This window comes from Oncorhynchus masou, chromosome 29 (assembly GCF_036934945.1).
Source record: "Oncorhynchus masou masou isolate Uvic2021 chromosome 29, UVic_Omas_1.1, whole genome shotgun sequence".
NCBI lineage: Eukaryota > Metazoa > Chordata > Actinopteri > Salmoniformes > Salmonidae > Oncorhynchus > Oncorhynchus masou.
This window is the reverse complement of record NC_088240.1, coordinates 56,459,605-56,480,375: the sequence shown is the minus strand read 5'-3', so window position 1 is coordinate 56,480,375 and position 20,771 is coordinate 56,459,605. Positions and strand designations below refer to the sequence as shown.

The following is a 20,771-nucleotide window of genomic DNA, read 5'->3' as shown; positions in this document are numbered from 1 at the left end:
CTGATCTCATAGGGATGCCACACTAGGGGGTGCCAACACTTACATACAGAACTATCCTCTTCAGGATCATCATGACATGGGAAAAATCATAATTTCCAAAGGAATACTTGCAATAATTATTGATGCTGATAATTCACCTTGAACCATGACTGCTTACAAGGTAGAGATAACAAAATAATGGTGCACGAGCAACACCGCAGATATTGCAATGAGCAAGATGCAAGACTTTGCTCTGTCACACAGTATCTGCACATGGGCATGGGCTCTCTTCACGCTCTTTTTTCGTAGCCAAGGGATCAAAACAGCAGACGTTCAGCCTGGCGCACCAATGATCTTAGTTGCTGTGGAAAATGTATCCACTGCAGCTACGTTATAGTCGCTGACTACCTTTTAAAATGGAAAGATTTTAAAACCAGTAAATTACTATTCACTATGTGGAGATCGCCAAGCCAACTTATTGAAAACAAACTTTATTTCAGTGTAAATACAATTAAGGATAAATTCAATATAAAAATATGACATAAGGCAAGTTGTCTAACTTTGTTCAAGCTCAAATGAGAACTGTCTCATCTAGACAAGTCTGTCCCAAGTTAGTGTCATGATGTTCGTCAACTGAAGGAAAGCATTTGATGTGACATCCCAGCAATAAATGAACTCCTTTTGCTCTTCGACCACTGAAACAAACTAGAATAAAGTTAGTGGTCAGTCATGTCCCATTTTTTTGATGACAAAATTCTGACAACCATTAGTTATGTTATTCATTTGAAACCAAACATTTCTTGCTATTAGATAGCATTTTGCTAGTACAGTTGAGGGCACCAAAGTGAACAGTGTATCAGGACAAAGTAGGCACAGGCACTCACCTGTTAGATTACAGTATGTTGCTCCACAAGAGTAAACAGACCCATAACAACCAGTCCCACAAATACTGTTGAGTGTGTAAAAATGGCTTCAGTCCACATTGTCACAGACCATTATCCCCCATAACTAGCTTTGACATATCTTCGAGGACAACCCATGAAGCAATGTTTAAGGAATGTATTGAGTTGCTCTGTCGGCTGAAACACCAAAAATAAGTAAAGTTGAGAGAAAGAAAGCCACTAGCAAATTTGCCTGGGAGTATATTGGCTTGCATGGTGATGGCAGCAAAAGCACAGACAGGCACGATTGAACATCAAAGGAAGCCCACTACCTGAGAGAAACATCTGCTAACATTAAAATAAAATCATAATTTACAGACGGGACAGAGGTCTCTGAACAGTATCTCTGTTATAAAGGCTGACAGAATGTCTATTCAGTATTAGCCCTACCACTGTTAAAAGCCACCCACATGCCAGTCAGATGCTACAAATACGCCATTAAAATAAAAAAAAATGTGGGTTAGTAACATTTCCTGTTGAATCACTCAAAAACAGATTTAAATATTTTCAGTTGATTGTCAACCACATCCAACATTATTTCCCCAGAGGGAAGATTTAAATAATAAAATAGTGTTATTTATTGAAAAAGACAACAACCCCATCCATGTGTGTCATAAATAGAAGGGAGGGCCTCTGACAACACAAAGAAACAAATGTATCAGTAAAACATTGATAAAAACAAAAAACACACTGGTTTGAGTACAGCTCTTTCACCATAAGCCCTTTGACTGAAATGCATGACCTGATCAAGGATTCCGTCCCCAACGGGCCAACATGAGATTCCATTTCATACTCAATGGAGTATGGAAGAAGCAAGGCCAACATGGAAGCCTAAACCAATTAGCCTGATGGTTCAGTCTGTTTTAGAGACAGGCTAGCAGCTGGGGCTACTGGGTAATGCAGTTCTCTCCCATGTCCTGGGCATAGCGGTCTGAGACGGTGGTGCGGAGCTCTTCCACGTCACGACGCAGCTGCTGGGCTTCAGTCAACTTCCTCTGGAGGACCTCAGGACTCAGCCAATCCTCCACCTGCTCTGCCATGGGCGGGGGAGCTGGGGTGAAGAAGAAACAGTTACTACACACTATGAAAGTAATTTTTTTCTTCTCTTCAGAATGGAGCCTTGTCGTTTTTTAACTTTAGGCTTTTTGAATGGTCTTCAACGGGCAAAAATGTTGAGCATATGGTTTCCAGCACAGGAACATAAGTCATCTGGCTGAAGTAAATTCATCAACCCCCCAAAAAAACACACACACCTTAAACAACCAAACACTTTCAGGAAATTGATGATACAATCATCAAGCCCATTCAAAAGATAAGTGACAGACCTGGAAGTATGACGTAGGGCGACAATACTTAAATTGATCAAACATTCATCTTTTACCATTGCTCAAGCTACAACTGATCAGCATTTCAGGATTAAGTGAAAAATAGCGGCAGCCTTCTTTTAATGCTACTAAACCCTCACTCACATGTAATGCCAAGCAGCAGCGAGAGGTTGGGGTCTCGGCCCTGTGACCGCTGGGTCAGGACGTTGCAGAGGGAGCGCAGGTCGCAGAGGCACGAGGCCATCTCCCCGTGGAGACGCTGGGTAAGGCGGGCCCCGGCCGGCCGCAGCGAGGACGACGTCCTGTCCAGGTTCACCCTCTCCGAGTCCTCCAGACGCTCATGGAGGGTCAGGTTCTGCTCCATTAGTTCCTGGTTCTGGGCCGACAGCTGGGAATACGCAGAGAAAACACTGTTAATAATGACAGAAATAGGCAACATATTCAACTCAAGTGTTTCTACACCTAAAATTGTTGGGTGCTGGAGAATCGTCATAGATACTCCATGTAAAATACAATGGACAGTTCCAGCACTCCAAAATGTCATGATTAATGAATAACTATTGAAATTGAACCTACTGTCCAGTTCATCATTTTATGCATTAGGACAGAACATGAACTCTGGGGCTCTCAAGAGGATTCCCCATCAGAACATGGAATAGAGCATTATTTCCAGTAGCCGTGTAGCCCTGTCCTACCATCTCACCTCCTTCATGGCTGTGCGGAGCTGGAGCAGCCCCTGCTCTTTAGAACAAACCTCCTCTCTCATAGCATGGGAGCTGCTCTCCTCCTGAGACACCTGCTCCTCCAGGGTCTACAGACAGGTCAGAGGTTGGACATGGGTTAGGCATGGCTACTAAGTTCATTTGGTTACTCAGAGATACAGTGGGGCAAAAAAGTATTTAGTCAGCCACCAATTGTGCAAGTTCTCCCACTTAAAATGATGAGGGAGGCCAGTAATTTTCATCATAGGTACACTTCAACTATGACAGACAAAATGAGAAGAAAAAAATTCAGAAAACCACATTGTAGGATTTTTGATGAATTTATTTGCAAATTATGGTGGAAAATAAGTATTTGGTCAATAACAAAAGTGTATCTCAATACTTTGTTATATACCCTTTGTTGGCAATGACAGAGGTCAAACTTTTTCTGTAAGTCTTCACAGGGTTTTCACACACTGTTGCTGGTATTTTGTCCCATTCCTCCATGCAGATCTCCTCTAGAGCAGTGATGTTTTGGGGCTGTTGCTGGGCAACACGGACTTTCAACTCTCTCCAAAGATTTTCTATGGGGTTGAGATCTGGAGACTGGCTAGGCCACTCCAGGACCTTGAAATGCTTCTTACGAAGCCACTCCTTCGTTGCCCGGGCGGTGTGTTTGGGATCATTGTCATGCTGAAAGACCCAGCCACGTTTCATCTTCAATGCCCTTGCTGATGGAAGGAGGTTTTCACTCAAAATCTCATGATACATGGCCCCATTCATTCTTTCCTTTACACGGATCAGTCGTCCTGGTCCCGTTGCAGAAAAACAGCCCCAAAGCATGATGTTTCCACCCCCATGCTTCACAGTAGGTATGGTGTTCTTTGGATGCAACTCAGCATTCTTTGTCCTCCAAACACGACGAGCTGAATTTTTACCAAAAAGTTCTATTTTGGTTTCATCTTACCATATGACATTCTCCCAATCTTCTTCTGGATCATCCAAATGCTCTCTAACTTCAGACGGGCCTGGACATGTACTGGCTTAAGCAGGAGGACACGTCTGGCACTGCAGGATTTGAGTCCCTGGCGGCGTAGTGTGTTACTGATGGTAGGCTTTGTTACTTTGGTCCCAGCTCTCTGCGGGTCATTCACTAGGTCCCCCCATGTGGTTCTGGGATTTTTGCTCACTGTACTTGTGATCATTTTGACCCCACGGGGTGAGATCTTGCGTGGAGCCCCAGATCGAGGGAGATTATCAGTGGTCTTGTATGTCTTCCATTTCCTAATAATTGCTCCCACAGTTGATTTCTTCAAACCAAGCTGCTTACCTATTGCAGATTCAGTCTTCCCAGCCTGGTGCAGGTCTACAATTTTGTTTCTGGTGTCCTTTGACAGCTCTTTGGTCTTGGCCACAGTGGAGTTTGGAATGTGACTGTTTGAGGTTGTGGACAGGTGTCTTTTATACTGATAACAAGTTCAAACAGGTGCCATTAATACAGGTAACGAGTGGAGGACAGAGGAGCCTCTTAAAGAAGAAGTTACAGGTCTGTGAGAGCCAGAAACCTTGCTTGTTTGTAGGTGACCAAATACTTATTTTCCACCATAATTTGCAAATAAATTCATACAAAATCCTACAATGTGATTTTCTGGATTTTTTCCACTCATTTTGTCTGTCATAGTTGAAGTGTACCTATGATGAAAATTACAGGCCTCTCATATTTTTAAGTGGGAGAACTTGCACAATTGGTAGCTGACTAAATACTTTTTTGCCCCACTGTATCATCCGAGGTGTGAACTGATTGAATTCATATCACGTACTACGATCTGGGCGCCCAGTTTCTCCATCACCCTCAGCTGCTTCTCTAGAACCTGGAGAAGAAGAGAAGAACGGGAACGTTTTAGAACCAGCACGAGACGACAACCACAAAAAGCAGAGAAACATTTCACAATGTAATGTACTGGGTGAAAATGTCAATGTAAGGAAGAAACAAGATGAAAAGACTGACCTTTTTAAGTCTCTGCTGTTCTTCTCTCAGGCTGCTGTTCTCCCCTCTGAGTATTTCCACATCCAGGGAGGGTAACCTTGCCCCGTCCTCCAGGCCCTCCTGCACCCGCTCTTGTAAACTGACACACACAAAAACAAATGACCAAAACGGGTCATTATACAAACAGCGTAGGTTACACGAGTAGGCGTGCATGTTAAAAATAAGTGTGCATGCACACCTGGAATGCAATCATTTCAGAATGTGTGTAAAGCTGTGTGTGTGGTAGTAAAATATTTGGCCCTGGTTGGATAGCTCAGAGAGTTTGCTTTTTTCTAACCATAGCGTCGAGTTTAGATTGGTGTGTGTGTGTGTACCTGGTGACAGTGGTGAGCAGCTCCCTCTCCCTGCGTCTCTGCTCCTCCAGCTGGGTGTCCTTCTCCCGGGTGTGTGAGCGACCCTCCTCCAGACACACCTCCAGCTCTCTGACCCGGCCCTGCAGCTGGGACGCCCGCTGCTCCGCCTCCGACAGCTAAAACACACACATCAGCACTAAACTGACGGCCCGCTCGCGTGTGGCAAATCAGACGATTTATACATCTTATTAATGAGACTCCTGAGACTGTGGAAAAAAATAAATAAAAAATATTCGCCAGATGGCAATAAAAAGACGACCTGGAACGTGACCATAAACACCCAGTCATTTTGATGAGGTAGGACGTAGTTGTGTTGAGTGAGATGAAGGTATGTGTGTGTTTAATGCAGTCTGTGCTGGTTTTGACCTGTTTGCTCTGGCCCTGATAGTCCTCCATAGTGGGCAGGTCAGCGAGGTAGCGCTCCAGAGTCTCAATGCGCTGCTGCTTCTCTCGGTTCTGCTCTGCCTCCTTCTGGCACTTCTTCTTCAGGCTGTTGATGTGCTTGTCCCGGCTGCGAATCTACACACGCGCAACGTTAAGTATGGAATAACGGTCACTTTTTATAAATAGAAAAATTCCCTGACTGCAACATGACACCTAGTTACTAAGTCACATGAAATAACTGACGTTATGCAATTCGAAAAGGGAATCAGTTTATGTAATTAGCAACTGGACTATCAATGTAGCAGTGTGATGTTGTGGCCTGACTTCTCACCCTCTCCTCCTGCTTCTTCAGCTCCTCGGCGTGCCTCTCGCTGGTCTCCCTCAGCGCATCGTTCAGGCGCCGCGTCTCCGCCTCCACGGCACCGAGGCGGCGCTCTGCCTCCGCCTTCTCCTGGGCGGCGCAGTCACCGCGCTCTGCAAACTGGGCCCGCAGGAAGGCATTCTCCCTCTGAGCCTCCTGGAAGGCACATAGGAAAGACTTCGAGGTCATCCATGGTCATGCAGTTTCAGCTCCATGAAGTGTGTGTGGGGCTCTGGATAAGAGAGTCTGCTAAATTACAAAATGTAGAAGGATGTGCGAGTGTGCTCCGCTCGCTCACCTGCAGTCGGAGCAGACACATATCGCTGTACGGAGCGCCGCGGCCGAGCAGGGCGCCGTGGACCTGCAGCTCGCTCTCCCGCAGCCGCTGCTCCAGCTGGGACATCTGCTGCTTCTGTCTACACACAACACAGCCCAGAGTAAAACACCAGTGACATGGTCAGATGCCACACACACTTCCCCTGACACAGCCCGCTGGAAGTGTATAGAAAATATTTGTTTTTCCCCAGGTAGGTTATTAGATATCCCTCACCCCAGGACACTTTAAAGGAGAGCCTTCATGGATCAGAGATTACTTTCAGTCTGCCCAAGGCTGTGATAAAGGCGCGCTATGCCAGAACATTGGCCCATTTGTCACCCCCCCCAAAAGACAGATCAACGCAGGCACTTTTCTTTTTTTCCTGGATAGTCACCAGTTGCAGTGTCCTGGGGTAAGGAATACTTTCTTGGGATTATCCAGCAATCGCGCACCTGATTATTTTGTTCAAGCAAGGCCGAAGTGAGTTTGGTTAACCTTTACAATCTGAAGTAATAGGCGTGTACCTCTCGATGACGAGCTCCTTCTCCTTCAGAATGCTCTCGTTGGCTTTGATCGCAGCCTCCCACTTCCTGGTCTCTGGTGGCATGGAGGGGGTGGAGTAGAGAGCAGGGTACTGGCCCACTCCAGCAGTCATCATCTGCACACACACACACACAATGTATTGGACATGTACGATGTCCGACTCAACTATAAAGAATACCCAACAGCCTTATAACCAAGGAGGGTTTGAATGTAGCTGAAGGTAGTGACTAATAACAACTAATAGCAAGATAACTAAAATGTAAAACAAACTGTGCCTGTAAAACGTATATAGGTTAAGAACTTTTTGGAAAGAGCAGTTTGAAAGATATGGCAAATAGAAATCAAACCAGACGGACATCAGAACTAGATGGGAGAGGAAGGCCAGGACTAAAAGCAAGCAAAATAGAATTAGCGTGTCCATAAAATATATATAGTATGTATAAGCTGGAAATACAGGGTCTAAGCGTTGTTGTTCACTAATTTGCTCCAGTTGGGGCAGGGGTGGTAGGGTAATAAATACACACAAACGTGGAAAAAGTACACAAGTCACTGTAGTAAAAGTAAAGATTCCTTTATAGAAAATGACTCAAGTAAAAGTCACCCAGTACTACTTGAGTAAAAGTATTTGGTTCTAAATATACTTAAGTATCAAAAGTAAAAGTATTAATTTCAATATTCCTTATATTATGTAAACCAGATAGCACAATTCTTTTTTTAATGGATAGCCAGGGGCACAACACATTAATTTACAAAGAAAACATGTGTTTAGTGAGTTTGCCAGATCAGAGGGAGTAGGGATAAACAGGGATGTTCTCTTGATAAGTGCGTGAATTTGACCATTTCCTGTCGAAATGTAACAAGTACTTTTAGGTGTCAGGGAAAATGTTTGGAGTAAAAAGCACAATTTTCTTTAAGAATGTAGTGAAGTAAAAGTAGTGAAAGATATAAATAGTAAAGTACAGAACTACAGACACCCCAAAAAGCTAACTACTTAAGTAGTACTTTAAAGGATTTTTACACCAGTGTGTGTGTGTGATATATATATATATATATATATTACCAGTCAAAAGTTGACACCTAATCATTCAAGGGTTTCTCTTTATTTTTTTACTAAAGGACACCAATAATAAAGAAGAGACTTGCTTGGGCCAAGAAGCACGAGAATTGGGCATTAGACCAGTGGAAATCTGTCCTTTGGTCAAAATTTGAGATTTTTGGTTCCAACCCCCGTGTCTTTGTGAGATGCAGAGTATGTGAATGGATGATCTCCGCATGGGTGGTTCCCACCGTGAAGCATTGAGGAGGAGGTGTGATGGTGCTTTGCTGGTGACACTGTCAGTGGTTTATTAAGAATTCAAGGAACACAACCAGCATGGCTGCCACAGCATTCTGCAGCTATATGCCATCCTATCTGGTTTGTGCTTAGTGGGACTATAATTTCATTTTTCAACAAGACAATGGCCCAACCCACCTTCAGGCTGTGTAAGGGCTATTTGACCAAGGAGGAGAGTGATGGAGTGCTGCATCACATGACCTGGCCTCCACAATCACCTGACCTCAAACCAATTGAGATGGTTTGGGATGAGTTGGACCGCAGAGTGAAGGAAAAGTAGCCAACAAGTGCTCAGCATATGTGGGAACTTCTTCAAGACTGTTGTAAAAGCATTCCAGTTGAAGCTGTTTGAGAGAATGCCAAGGGTGTGCAAAGCCGTCATGAAGGCAAAAGGTGGCTACTTTGAAGAAACTCAAATATAAAATATATTTTGATTTTTTAACACTTTTTTGGTTACTACATGATTGCATGTGTTATTCCATTTTGATGTCATCACTATTATTCTACAATGTAGAAAAAAAAAAAAAAAACTGAGTAAGTGTGTCCAAACTTCTAACTGGTAGTGTGTGTGTATTGTCATGACGTTGCCCTCTTTGGGTACAGTGAGCACCATCCCCCTCTTTGTCTCCTACACTCAGGCTGCTGCGACCTCAGGTTGTAAAATCCTGGAGGAGATGATCTCCTCATGGCCACAGTATATAGAGATATATATATAGAGAGAGTTTTCAGAGAGAATAAAAGGAATTTCTTCCACCTCACAGAACTGGAGGTCCGAACAGTATTTATGTTCTGGAGAACATATAAAAGATCGGTGAAGAATCCAGCTACGAACTGGTCCGTTTGGTACAATTTTGTGAAACTCATTGTAGACAATACAGCCACATTACCATAACGCTGTTTATACAATAGCCTCAGATATGGGCTTACATCTAATTGTTGTATAAGATGAATGAGGATGATACTGTTTGTGAAATTGTGTAATGTGATTTTGGGCTGTTTATTGAAGGAAACTCCAATTCCCTTTGGAGTTTAACTAAATCAGAGGACCACCCATGAGCACAGTTATGGTCTGGCATCCTGGGACAGGCCCTTTTCTGCTCTTCCAAATAACACCCCCAATCGGGTTTTCTATTGCAGACCAGCTTACCTCGATAATGAGAGGGCCAAGGTTTGAGAGGAGACCATACGAGATGGCTAAAGGTTGCAGACTAGCTTACCACGAGAGGGCCAAGGTTTGAGTAGAGACCATAAACCTAAAGTTTGAGTAGATGGCTGAATCTTTTAACCATACCACGTGGTTAAACTGTTAGACGATCGATACCGACAAAATAAGATCAAGTCTTTGATATTAATTACTAGTCTGCAGCTAGGAATTCGGTATCATTGAACGCGAAGACCGACAACAGCCGAAACATCTATTCTATAATGACATGAATGACTGTCATTCACACACACACACAGAGAGCGAGAGAGGACAGACTCTCCAGCAGAAACAAACTTTTCAACAGAGACCCCGACGACTCACTGAGCGTAAATATATTGATTGCAATTGTTCCCGAATGAGTGAGTGTTCATGTGCAAAGGATTAGCATTTCAATTGTTATAATTATCACTGTCTAACAAGCCGCCATACCGGTTTAGCCCACTTGGGCACATCCCCCTATCATTTCTTTGTAAAAATATCTATTTTGTTTGCTTGTGTGATGCATTTCTGATGTATGGATGATGAAGACTGGGTTCGTGCAGATAACCAACAATTTACGACATTTGGAATGAGACTAACGTGAGGTAAATAATAATTCATTAATCAGAAGACTAAGTGATCCGATATCAAAATATTTGAAAGTTATATTAGGAAAAATATAACTTTATAATCTGAATATTTTCCTTGGTGCCCCGTCATCCTAGGAAATTACAGTTACATGATTAATCAGTTTAATCGTGTAATAATAATTACAGAGAGTTATTTGATAAATAGGTCTTAAGTTTTAAGGATGCCAATGACACGACAGTATGTATATGCAAAAAAATATATGGGGGATTGGAAGTGATGCAGACAATTACACTGATGAAGCTACCATATTAAAGCTAAAATAAATACAAAAAATGTAAAAAAGGAAGCCATCTTCTCTAAATCTGGCAACATTCAACCACTTTACTCACTTAAAATGTTTTCTGTTGTCCTAACATGGGAATTGTGATCAGGTCTAATGTTAACTACATGTGTACTCCAGAGTGAAATGGGTCAGTCTTACGCTAGCTGTTCTTACGTCTAAATGCTCAGCTCACCTGCATCTGCTCCACTTGCACACGGAGACTCTCCAGCTGCTGCTTGTGCTGCTGTTGCTGCTGCCAGCTGAGCAGCTCGCTGCACCTCTCCTGCAGCATGGGTTCATAGGCCTTGGCCTCCCTCAACAGAGCCTGGGTCTGCAGATACAGAGAGCTGGGGTACACACCTGCTGACCCAGCCACAGTTCCACCGGGCTGGCTGCTCCTCTGGCTGTAGGGGTCTGGAGCTCCGGGGACCCCTGGCCTTGTCTCGGGGAGAGCCTTGTACGAGTGCTCCATGGCACCCCTGTAGGATTCTCCGCTGCACTCGGGAGTCACCCCAGGCTGGTCATCTGGAGCCTGAGTCGGACGTCGGGGCAGTAGCCCGCCAGCAGGGCAGATTGGTTCATTGTGGGCTCCATGGCAGGCATGTCGAACCTCTGGCCCTCTTCCATGCAAGAGTGGTCCCCCGAGGGGAACAAAGAGTGGTCTAGTCCGTTCACAAGGCTGCGGTACCGGCTCAAGCAGTCTGGCTTGGGTCCGGCGGGGTTGGCTCCCCCCATGCCGTCTTGTGCCATGTCCAGGTTGGGGGAAGAGGCTGATTTGGAGAGGGAGGACGACTTCGAGCTGGAGGTTCCACTGGAGGTTCGGGAGCCCGAGAAGGGCCTGTGTGCCTCGGCAGAAGCCTGGGAATCTTCTTGGGAACAGGGTTGGGGCTTGGAGGCCGGTGGTCCGGCCGTGGAAGGCATGACATGGGCAGTGGGGATGGGAATCTGGCTGCGGATGGGCTGGAACGAGGGGCTGCTGCTGGAACTGCAGAAATCTGGAGGGGTAAAAGAAAGGAACCGTTGGATTTGGTTACGAATTTGAAGCAGAAGCATTCATTCAGTAATAATAAAAGGTACATTGCTTTAACTGGGAAGTGGTGAACAAAACTGCCACTCGGGTGGCATTGAATTCAGTGAATGGCCTTAGACTACAACTCTTCCTTTCTCCAAACAATCTCTGGCTTAAGATTCCATTACAGAGAGCTGGTATGATGTACCTACCCAATACCAGCCACACTATTTTCAGATGGTGATGTAAAGCATACTAAACACCGTGACTGGGGTCAGTGGGTGGTGGACTTTGCCTGTCAGATGACACCGCTAGTGCTGACAGACCTAGTAAGTAGACCTTAGCCAACTCAACTTGATTTGATTTATTTCACCTTTATTTAACCAGGTAGGCTAGTTGAGAACAAGTTCTCATTTGCAACTGCGACCTGGCCAAGATAAAGCATAGCAATTCGACACTTACTACAACAGAGTTACACATGGAATAAACAAAACAGTCAATAACACAGTAGAACAAAAGAAAAGTCTATATACAGTGAGTGCAAATGAGGTAAGATAAGGGAGTTAAGGCAATAAATAGGCCATGGTGGCGAAGTAATTACAATATAGCAATTACACACTGGAATGGTAGATGTGCAGAAGATGAATGTGCAAGTAGAGATACTGGGGTGCAAAGGAGCAAGATAAATAAATAAATAAATACAGTATGGGGATGAGGTAGGTAGATAGCCCATCTGTAAACAGCCCATCTATGTACAGGTGCAGTGGTCTGTGAGCTGCTCTGACAGCTGGCGCTTAAAGCTAGTGAGGGAGATGCGAGTCTCTAGCTTCAGAGATTTTTGCAGTTCGTTCCAGTCATTGGAGGCAGAGAACTGGAAGGAAAGACGACCTAAGGAGGAATTGGCTTTGGGGGTGACCAGTGAGATATACCTGCTGGAGCGCATGCTCCGAGTGGGCGCTGCTATGGTGACCAGTGAGCTGAGATAAGGCGGGGCTTTACCGAGCAGAGACTTGTAGATAACCTGTAGCCAGTGGGTTTGGCAACGAGTATGAAGCGAGGGCCAACCAGCGAGAGCGTACAGGTCGCAATGGTGGTGGGTAGCGTATGGGGCTTTGGTGACAAAAAGGATGGCACTGTGATAAACGGCATCCAGTTTGTTGAGTAGAGTGTTGGAGGCTATTATATAGATGACATCACCGAAGCCGAGGATCAGTAGGATGGTCAGTTTTACGAGCGTATGTTTGGCAGCATGAGTGAAGGATGCTTTGTTGCGACATAGGAAGCCGATTCTAGATATAATTTTGGATTGGAGATGCTTAATGTGAATCTGGAAGGAGAGTTTACAGTCTAGCCAGACACCTAGGTATTTGTAGTTGTCCACGTATTCTAAGTCAGAGCCGTCCAGATTAGTGATGCTGGACGGGCGAGAAGGTGCGAGCAGTGATCGGTTGAATAGCATGCATTTAGTTTTACTTGCATTTAAGAGCAGTTGGAGGCCACAGAAGGAGAGTTGTATGGCAATGAAGCTTGTCTGGAGGTTAGTTAACAGTGTCCAGAGAAGGGTATACAGAATGGTGTTGTCTGCGTAAAGGTATCAGAAAATGACCAGCAGCAAGAGAAACATCATTGATGTACACAGAGAAGAGAGTCGGCCCGAGGATGGAACCCTGTGGCACCCCCATAGAGACTGTCAGAGGTCTGGACAACAGGCCCTCCGATTTGACACACTGGACTCTGTCTGAGAAGTAGTTGATAAACCAAGGCTGTCGAGTCTGCCAATAAGAATGTGTTGATTGACAGAGTCAAAAGCCTTGGCCAGGTCGATGAATACGGCTGCACAGTAACATCTCTTATCGACGGCGGTTATGATGTCGTTTAGAACCTTGATCGTGGCTGAGGTGCACCCATGACCAGCTCTGAAACCAGATTGCATAGCGGAGAAGGTACGGAGGGAATCGAAATCGTCGGTAATCTGTTTGTTAACTTGGCTTTCAAAGACCTTATAAAGACAGGGTAGGATAGATATAGGTCTGTAGCAGTTTGGGTCTAGAGTGTTACCACCTTTGAAGAGGGGGATGAACTCAGCAGATTTCCAATCTTTGGGAATCTCAGACAATACAAAAGAGGTTGAAAAGGCTAGTAATAGGGGTTGCAACAATTTTAAAACAAACTTAAAAGTAACAGGTCTAGAACATGCATCTTAGGGGTCATTCCTGGTCCATCCCAATGCATTTAAAAAGGGCAGCGACTAATTCAAATAAACCTTAGAGACAGTCGTGTTTGATTTTATTTCATTGCCAACAGAAAGACCATTCATTCGCGAACCGAGAAACCCATTTCAGCCTCCTTACCACATACAAGAACAGACAGGCAAATAGCCTAACCTCAGATCATGAGACTACACACCAAAGAAGCACCTCATTTTGATGTTGTGATAACGGCTACAAAGCAATATTTTGAAATGGAAACCGTTAGACACATTGGTTCTCAAATGAAGAAACATCAGCGTTTAAAGCACTGGTAAACTAGTAAAAAACAACTGGGCCTGTGTGACAGCAGACCCCACACACAAGCCCCATTTCATTACAGCTATTTCAAGAGAAACAGACAGCACTGCTCACCTGGCACTCACTCCGACACTGGGAGAAACGTCTTATTAACTGTGACATTTAACAGCCCAGTGGAAGGGGTGAGCTGCAGCTGCAAGATGTTTAATGCGGTTGCCTAATTCCTTCCAATGCATTTTTCTGGAGGCTCGAAGGTTCTAGGCTGACAGCAGTGTAGTGTCGCAGGCAGGAAGGCCTTGTACAGCAGGGAGTATTGTCCTAGAGAATAACCAAGCCAGGCTGCCCTGTACAGCGCTCGGAGCAACCACACACAAACAGACACAAGCAGGAAAGGTTAGGGGTATTTATAGCCCCACTCTCAGGTTACAGAGTGATCCGTGCTGGCTGCTTATTTAAGCACCTAGCCCTCTCCCACCTTCCCGCATACGTCACATGCGTACACCCCAAAAGCAAGACTAAAAACAGTGAGGGAGGCTAAAAAAAACTCCCCCAAAAAACACGGCTCATTTTGAACAGAGACGTGCTTAGCAATGGCAGGGGAAAATAACAATTAGTGAGCACACAACGGGAAGGAACTGGCAAAGACAGAGGCTCTTCCAGTGAAAACATTCTTCAAATTAAACGTTCAGGTGCCCTCAAGGCTCGACTGATTCATGAGTCTGTCTGGCTAGGACAAGTCCAAACTGCTCTGACGCTTTGAGGGAGAACAAACTAGGCCTATGTGGAATTGAAGTTGAGAGTTAATTCTCCAGCAGGTAATGGTTTGTAAACTCACTCAAAACCTAATTCGGCAAAGATATAATATAAAATGCTACTCCAGCAGTACCGGAATAACTGTGACCAAAACATACATCTATCATAAATAGAAATAGACAATTGGATAGTAGGATACAATCAGGGGCATTCAAAGACCAAACAACTTCATCCAGAGCCCCCAAAAACAACGCATCAGTGCCGATGAAGGATGACCTGTCAGACTGACCTTTGAACTCTCTGACACGACACTATGTCCACACTGACCCCTTCCTTTGACAGTTTAGACTGCAGTAAGGGAGTCAAGACTCATGTTGCTAAGCACTGTTATCAGTTACAGCATGGGGGAAAATCAGCTGCACTAGCTTGCTTGACAGTTGCAATGTCTCGTTAAAAGCAATTCTCCTTTTAGGTGTTCAATTGTGAATGCAGATGGCATGGCGTGATTACAATAGTTTAATGGACTCACGCCCAATTATTAGGAAATGTACTATAGAATCACAAGTAGGCTTACCACAGGCACGCACACACACACTACTACTACTAAAGCACACCAGTCTCACCTTCAATAGGGCATACAGACAGTACATTCACTTCCAGTCTTTGTACTTCCCAAATTATGTTCTCATTTAAACCCCGTCGGGTGCAGCTAATCTGTGAGCATTACATGTATCACTCAGCAAAGAAGGGGGGCAAGGGTTCAGTGTTTCCATTTAGCTGTCCAGTCCTGGCATTCCAACCCCCCTATCCCTCAATTAAGTTGGCAGAGCCACCTGGTAAGGAATATAATCTACCCCTTGTAAATCTCCTGAGCACATCACCCTGCTTATAAATAGGCTGTACTCAACAACAGAGGATGCTGACCCCCGACCCCTTGTTCCAAACATAACAGTTGCAGAGAGAAACAGCAACCGCCTGTGGGTTTCTCCTTTTCATTCCCATTGACTGCTCTCCAGTTGATATGGTAGGTAGGGCAGCAGGTAGACTAGCGGTTAAGAGTGTTGGACCAGTCACTGAAAGGCCACTGGTTTGAATCCCCCCAGCCAAATTGTTCCTGTATGTCGCTCTGGATAAGAGCATCTGCAAAATGACTTAAATGTAAGTCCAGTGAGTAACACGTACCTTGATGTGCGCTGATCTGACAACAGCTTTGTGATAAAGCCAATAAACCTGACAATCACCTCATACACCTGATAATCGATTTCCAACTCTATGAATTCTGGCATCTCTGGAACTAAGGCATTTCAAATTGACATTCACAGAGGTCGATCTGAACAAAAAGCTAACTTTAAGACATTAAAATTGTGAGCTAGTCAGCACTCAGCAGTGTAACTAACATTACGCACCACGGTGAACATAGAGAACAGTGTGTACCGTGTATGGCTGTGTGGGGAGTGTAACAGAACTGAGCTATACCACGTGCTGCATAATAAGCATGGGTGTTATGGTAGTACACGCCAGGAAGGTAGAGCAAGAGTGAACGTTCTCACCTTCTGTGCTGTCAGATGGGGTGACGTCTAGCCCCGTGTCCCCACTGTCCGCTGTCCCAGGCCGGCGGCCAAAACGGCTCTGGAACTTCTCAGACACAGCTGGCGTCTGCCACTCCATGTCAGGAAACCCAGCTGAAACACATACATGTGGGAAAAATACAACCATCATCCACAAGGTGACACTGATAGCATTTCACGACAAGCAGGTATCCCCCCTCTTCATTTTGATGGAGTCTGAAGGCATCCTTATAGCTAAATAGGTTCTGTTTGCTCCTAGCAGAACTTGGTTAGGCGAAGCGAGTGTGTTCTCATACTCCCTAAAGACCCCTGCGTAAGAAAAAAAACAAGGCAATATTGTTGTTTGTCCCACTTGAGCCACCGTAGCAACAACATTGCCAGAAACACTCAAAATAGTCTTTATTAATCTAAGGTAAATCAAGAAAACTGTCATTCATTTGGATGATTTTTCAGAGGACATCTTAGATATATTTTTTTGTGGTTTGACAAACACTTCATGTTCCCACTCCTACTAGGAGTAGAACTGTTGACCAATCACCAACAAATGGGCGTAGACTTCGGCTACAAAACTTGAAATTGCTACAAAAATAATAATAAACACACTGTGTGCACAAACAGCTGGGGGAAAAAACCTGCCAAAGACCAAAATGTCATAATATAGGCGCAAACTGTTTAGACTGGGAAGCATACAGTAAGCTTTACCTGTCATTTTAGACTACAGGTATCTCTGTGAGGTGGTCATTCCAGCATACAGTAAGCTTTACCTGTCATTTTAGACTACAGGTATCTCTGTGAGGTGGTCATTCCACTCACGTCAGGCAGGTAGTCTAGTGGTTAGAGCATTGGGGCAGTAACCGAAAGGTTGCTAGATTGAATCTCAGAGCTGCCAAGGTAAAAATCTGTCGTTCTGTCCCTGAACAAGGCAGTTAACCCACTGTTCCTAGTCCGTCATTGTAAATAAGAATTTGTTCTTAACTGGCTTGCATAGTTAAAAAAAAATAAATGTCACCCGTCAAGAAAGGAGTGATATTAGGAACATCTGTGAAATTCTGGGCCACTTTCAGTTGCAGATAGAAATGCCATAATGTTCTACATACTATATTTACATCTGAGCGTTTCAAAATGTTGTGTCCTGCTGAACGTGCTCCTTGAGCGGACAAATAGCACAAATTGTTCTAAAGCAATGTGAACTGCAGAACAGTATAGGAAGATATAAAACACAAGCCTTCCCTCCCCCTTGTTATATAATAACCCAGCAATTGCTCAAGAGACCACAAAGTAGGGCCACAGGAACAGTATTTCTGGGCACAGACCAACTGTGCTGGCAAGAACAAACACCTCGAAATTACATAACGGGAGCTTGAGTGGTTTAATGGAGGGGTGTGAGAGAGTCTAAACTGAATTTAAGAGCCAAGGGGGCGAGGGGAATGTTACACAGTTGTATCAGAAACACTCAATAGCATCTGCTGAAGAGCCCATATTTCAGTTGAAGTTAGCCCACATGACTGGAAAACAGACGATTCTCGCTCTGATTGCGTTAGAAAGCGAGATCTGTGTAGCTAACCATCTACCTAGATATAATTTATGCCAGTTAGCTATTGGTCAGCTAAATAACGTTTACCAAGCGAACACGGTCAGTGCTATCCGGGATTCTTGGGACGTGTTTTCACTAAACCCTACCGTAACCATTTAAAATGTTAACGTCAATGCGGGGGGAAAGAATAGCCACGGACCCCAACTTGAACTAACGAGATAGCTAGCTACCTACTGTTACCTAACTAACGCAACTGTAATATAAAGTCGACGGCTAACTTACATGTCAATTGTGTTTGTTAGTTATCTAGCTTGTTTGTTTAATAAAAAGCTCAAAGTTAGTCGGCTGCATAGCCTAGCAAATTAGCTAACTAACGTTAGCTCAATACAAATAACAACACAAGCTAGCTAACAAAGTTGCGTTAATGACATAACATTAGCTATCAGTAACGCTAGCAACCCATGGCGACAGTGTAACAACACTTCCGTCACCTAAACCTACCTTTTCTGCAATACTTGAAAATTAACGTCTTAAATGTGACGAGATTAGCACATGTGTAATTTCAGTCGCTCTCAAGAAATCGTTCTCCTTTGCCAGAGCTGCTGTTCTAGAGTTTAGCTAGCTAACCGTCTCTGATTTGACTCAAACAACACCACAAGCTGCTAGCAACTTCAGAGTCCCGCCCATTTTAAAATAGAATGGAGACATGGGAACGTTCCATTTGTCTAGATCTGATTATAATAGAATTGGTAGATTATGCAGTAGAATTATTGAACATAGAGCAAACCAACTTAATTTGTTGTCTTGAGACTCAAGTAAATTACAACAGAAGTCATTCATGTGTCTTTGCAGCATTGTGGGCCTGGGAAACAACATAAGAAACGCATATGAACATTTCAGAAAGTTCAAAACAACTTGATGAATTAGGCTCTGTGAGTGAGTGATACTTTTTACTCTCTTGTCTATTGGATTACACTTGTCATCCGTTTACATGAATCAGATTGGCATTTGAAGTATTTATCTCAAATAAGCTTTTGGCGTAAAACATAGTAGAGTATTTAGCATTTGGAGGACATGTCAAGTCACAGTGTTGACTTATTATCAGTCACTGCAGAACAGTAGTTCCGATTTCACAATCCGGGATCTAGTCTTGTTCACTTTGGCATACAGTGGTGAACGTCTTGATGAGTTCGAGCAAACTTTGGTTTTGTTGACTTTGGCATAGACAGGGAACGGAATTTCCCCCTTTTCATCTTCCTCCTCCAGGTGGTTGCTGTAGTCTGCTGTATGTTGTTGAGAAGCCTGGTTGTCTGTAGTGGGCCATAGATTACAGACCTCTGTGGCCACAACGTCGTACACTACGGACCCAGTGTAGCTGCTGTGTCGTCGGACACTGCTCTTCTCCAGCTCAGGTAAGGGAGGCAACTGCCTCAAAGCCTTCTTCACCGGACTTGGGGTATCCTGCCCTGGGAAAGACTCTGCACAGAGTGAAACATAAACAGTGAGTTGAGTGTGATGTGGGGAAACATGTCCAACTGCAAGTGTGATGAACAACTGACTCTGACCTCTGTGTTCTCTTTGGGACTGGGTTGACTTTCTTTTTGAGGATGCTGGTCCAATGATGTTCTTCCTTAGTTCTGAGGTCGTGACCTCAATTGAATCTGGAGGCTGCAATGAGCAATCATATAAGTACCAGCAGAGGGAGCCATTGGTTTCAGTTCAGTTTGATTATTCCATATATTTGAATTCCAGCTTTACATTAAGTTTTTATTTATTTACTATTTTCTGGAGCAGGACATCCACAAACAACAGCAAATGGTCATGTAAATGAATTGGTAAGGTGAATGGGACATTCCCAGTTATTTTGTACACTGACCCTTTCACCAGAGATCGGTCCCATTTCAGCCAATGACAACCTGGATGTCTTTCTACTAATGGAAAATGCAGACAGGTTGTCAGCAATACCTAAAAAAAATGCTCATAAAGGGCCATAATACAGGAAGAAGTATTACCTTTTTGAACGGATCGCACATAATAACATTGATACTATGAGAAGCAGGAGAAGGGATAAAAGACACAGACTCCACTGCACTGGTGACAATAGTCTCCACACAATCTCCAGAACCATGGCATTGACTTCTTGACATGCACAGAAGAAGAAGAAAAAAAAGAAGTTTCATTTTATGGCACGACAAATCGATCATAGAATTAGAGGCAGAGGGTGCTGCCTGGGTGAAAACAGGTGTACAAACATTTGGAAGGTGGTCTTTGGATTATTCATGATCAAATGTTCATATTTGAAGAAATACCATGTCACTCTTCATTTTTGGTGCAAGTTAATGCCTTTATGATCTTGTCATGTCCACAAGCATAATTAAAACCACATACGTACGTGTTTTGGCTACTATGCCTTATTCAGAGTGTGTAGAAGAAGCCTCTGTACCAAGCTTTGCCAAGGGTTAAATAACACATTCAGAATTTCACTAAGAAAGAAGTTGAACAATCATAGAATGGGCGCTTACCCTTAGATGCCTGTCTCCAGCTTGTGAACTCAACACTTTGCCTGACCAGGACAGACCACCAGCTGTAATAAATAGAAGCTGCAAAGAAGTTTGGGGAAATCCATCACTACCTCTTTGGTTGTTATGTTAATTGCAGAAGCAGCAAGGTTCGCCTGTGACTTCCACAAAGCCGAGTTCTTTGCTTCTCTATTTCAAAAAGTCAATACTCGAAAGCAGCTTCCTCTCCTCATCTGCACTGATCTGATATCATAATGTAGATACAACAGTGAGCACTAGTGAATGTCTACAGGTGCTTTCCATTTCGAGACAATTGTCCATTTATTTATTTTTTATATTTTTATATCACCTTTATTTAACCAGGTAGGCCAGTTGAGAACAAGTTCTCATTTACAACTGCGACCTGGCCAAGATAAAGCAAAGCAGCGCAACACAAACAATTAATTATTTCAGGATTCATTTATTATTAATTCATTATTTTGTCCCACAGGCCCCACTCCTT

The 20,771-nt window shown here is 43.9% G+C and overlaps 1 protein-coding gene across 1 annotated transcript; it reads right to left on the bottom strand.

Annotated features, from left to right (window-relative positions):
* Window positions 1-455: 455 nt before the first annotated feature.
* On the bottom strand, window positions 456-20,345 carry LOC135520047 (centrosomal protein of 85 kDa-like). The gene is given in 18 exon segments (XM_064945362.1): window positions 456-1,971; window positions 2,390-2,633; window positions 2,949-3,056; window positions 4,767-4,817; window positions 4,955-5,072; window positions 5,308-5,462; window positions 5,713-5,865; window positions 6,062-6,247; window positions 6,390-6,507; window positions 6,932-7,065; window positions 10,573-10,892; window positions 10,895-11,374; window positions 16,199-16,330; window positions 18,252-19,228; window positions 19,316-19,418; window positions 19,627-19,681; window positions 19,763-19,889; window positions 20,273-20,345. Coding segments are annotated over 13 exon segments (2,349 nt in total). The 5' UTR covers window positions 16,317-16,330; window positions 18,252-19,228; window positions 19,316-19,418; window positions 19,627-19,681; window positions 19,763-19,889; window positions 20,273-20,345; the 3' UTR covers window positions 456-1,807.
* Window positions 20,346-20,771: the final 426 nt, after the last annotated feature.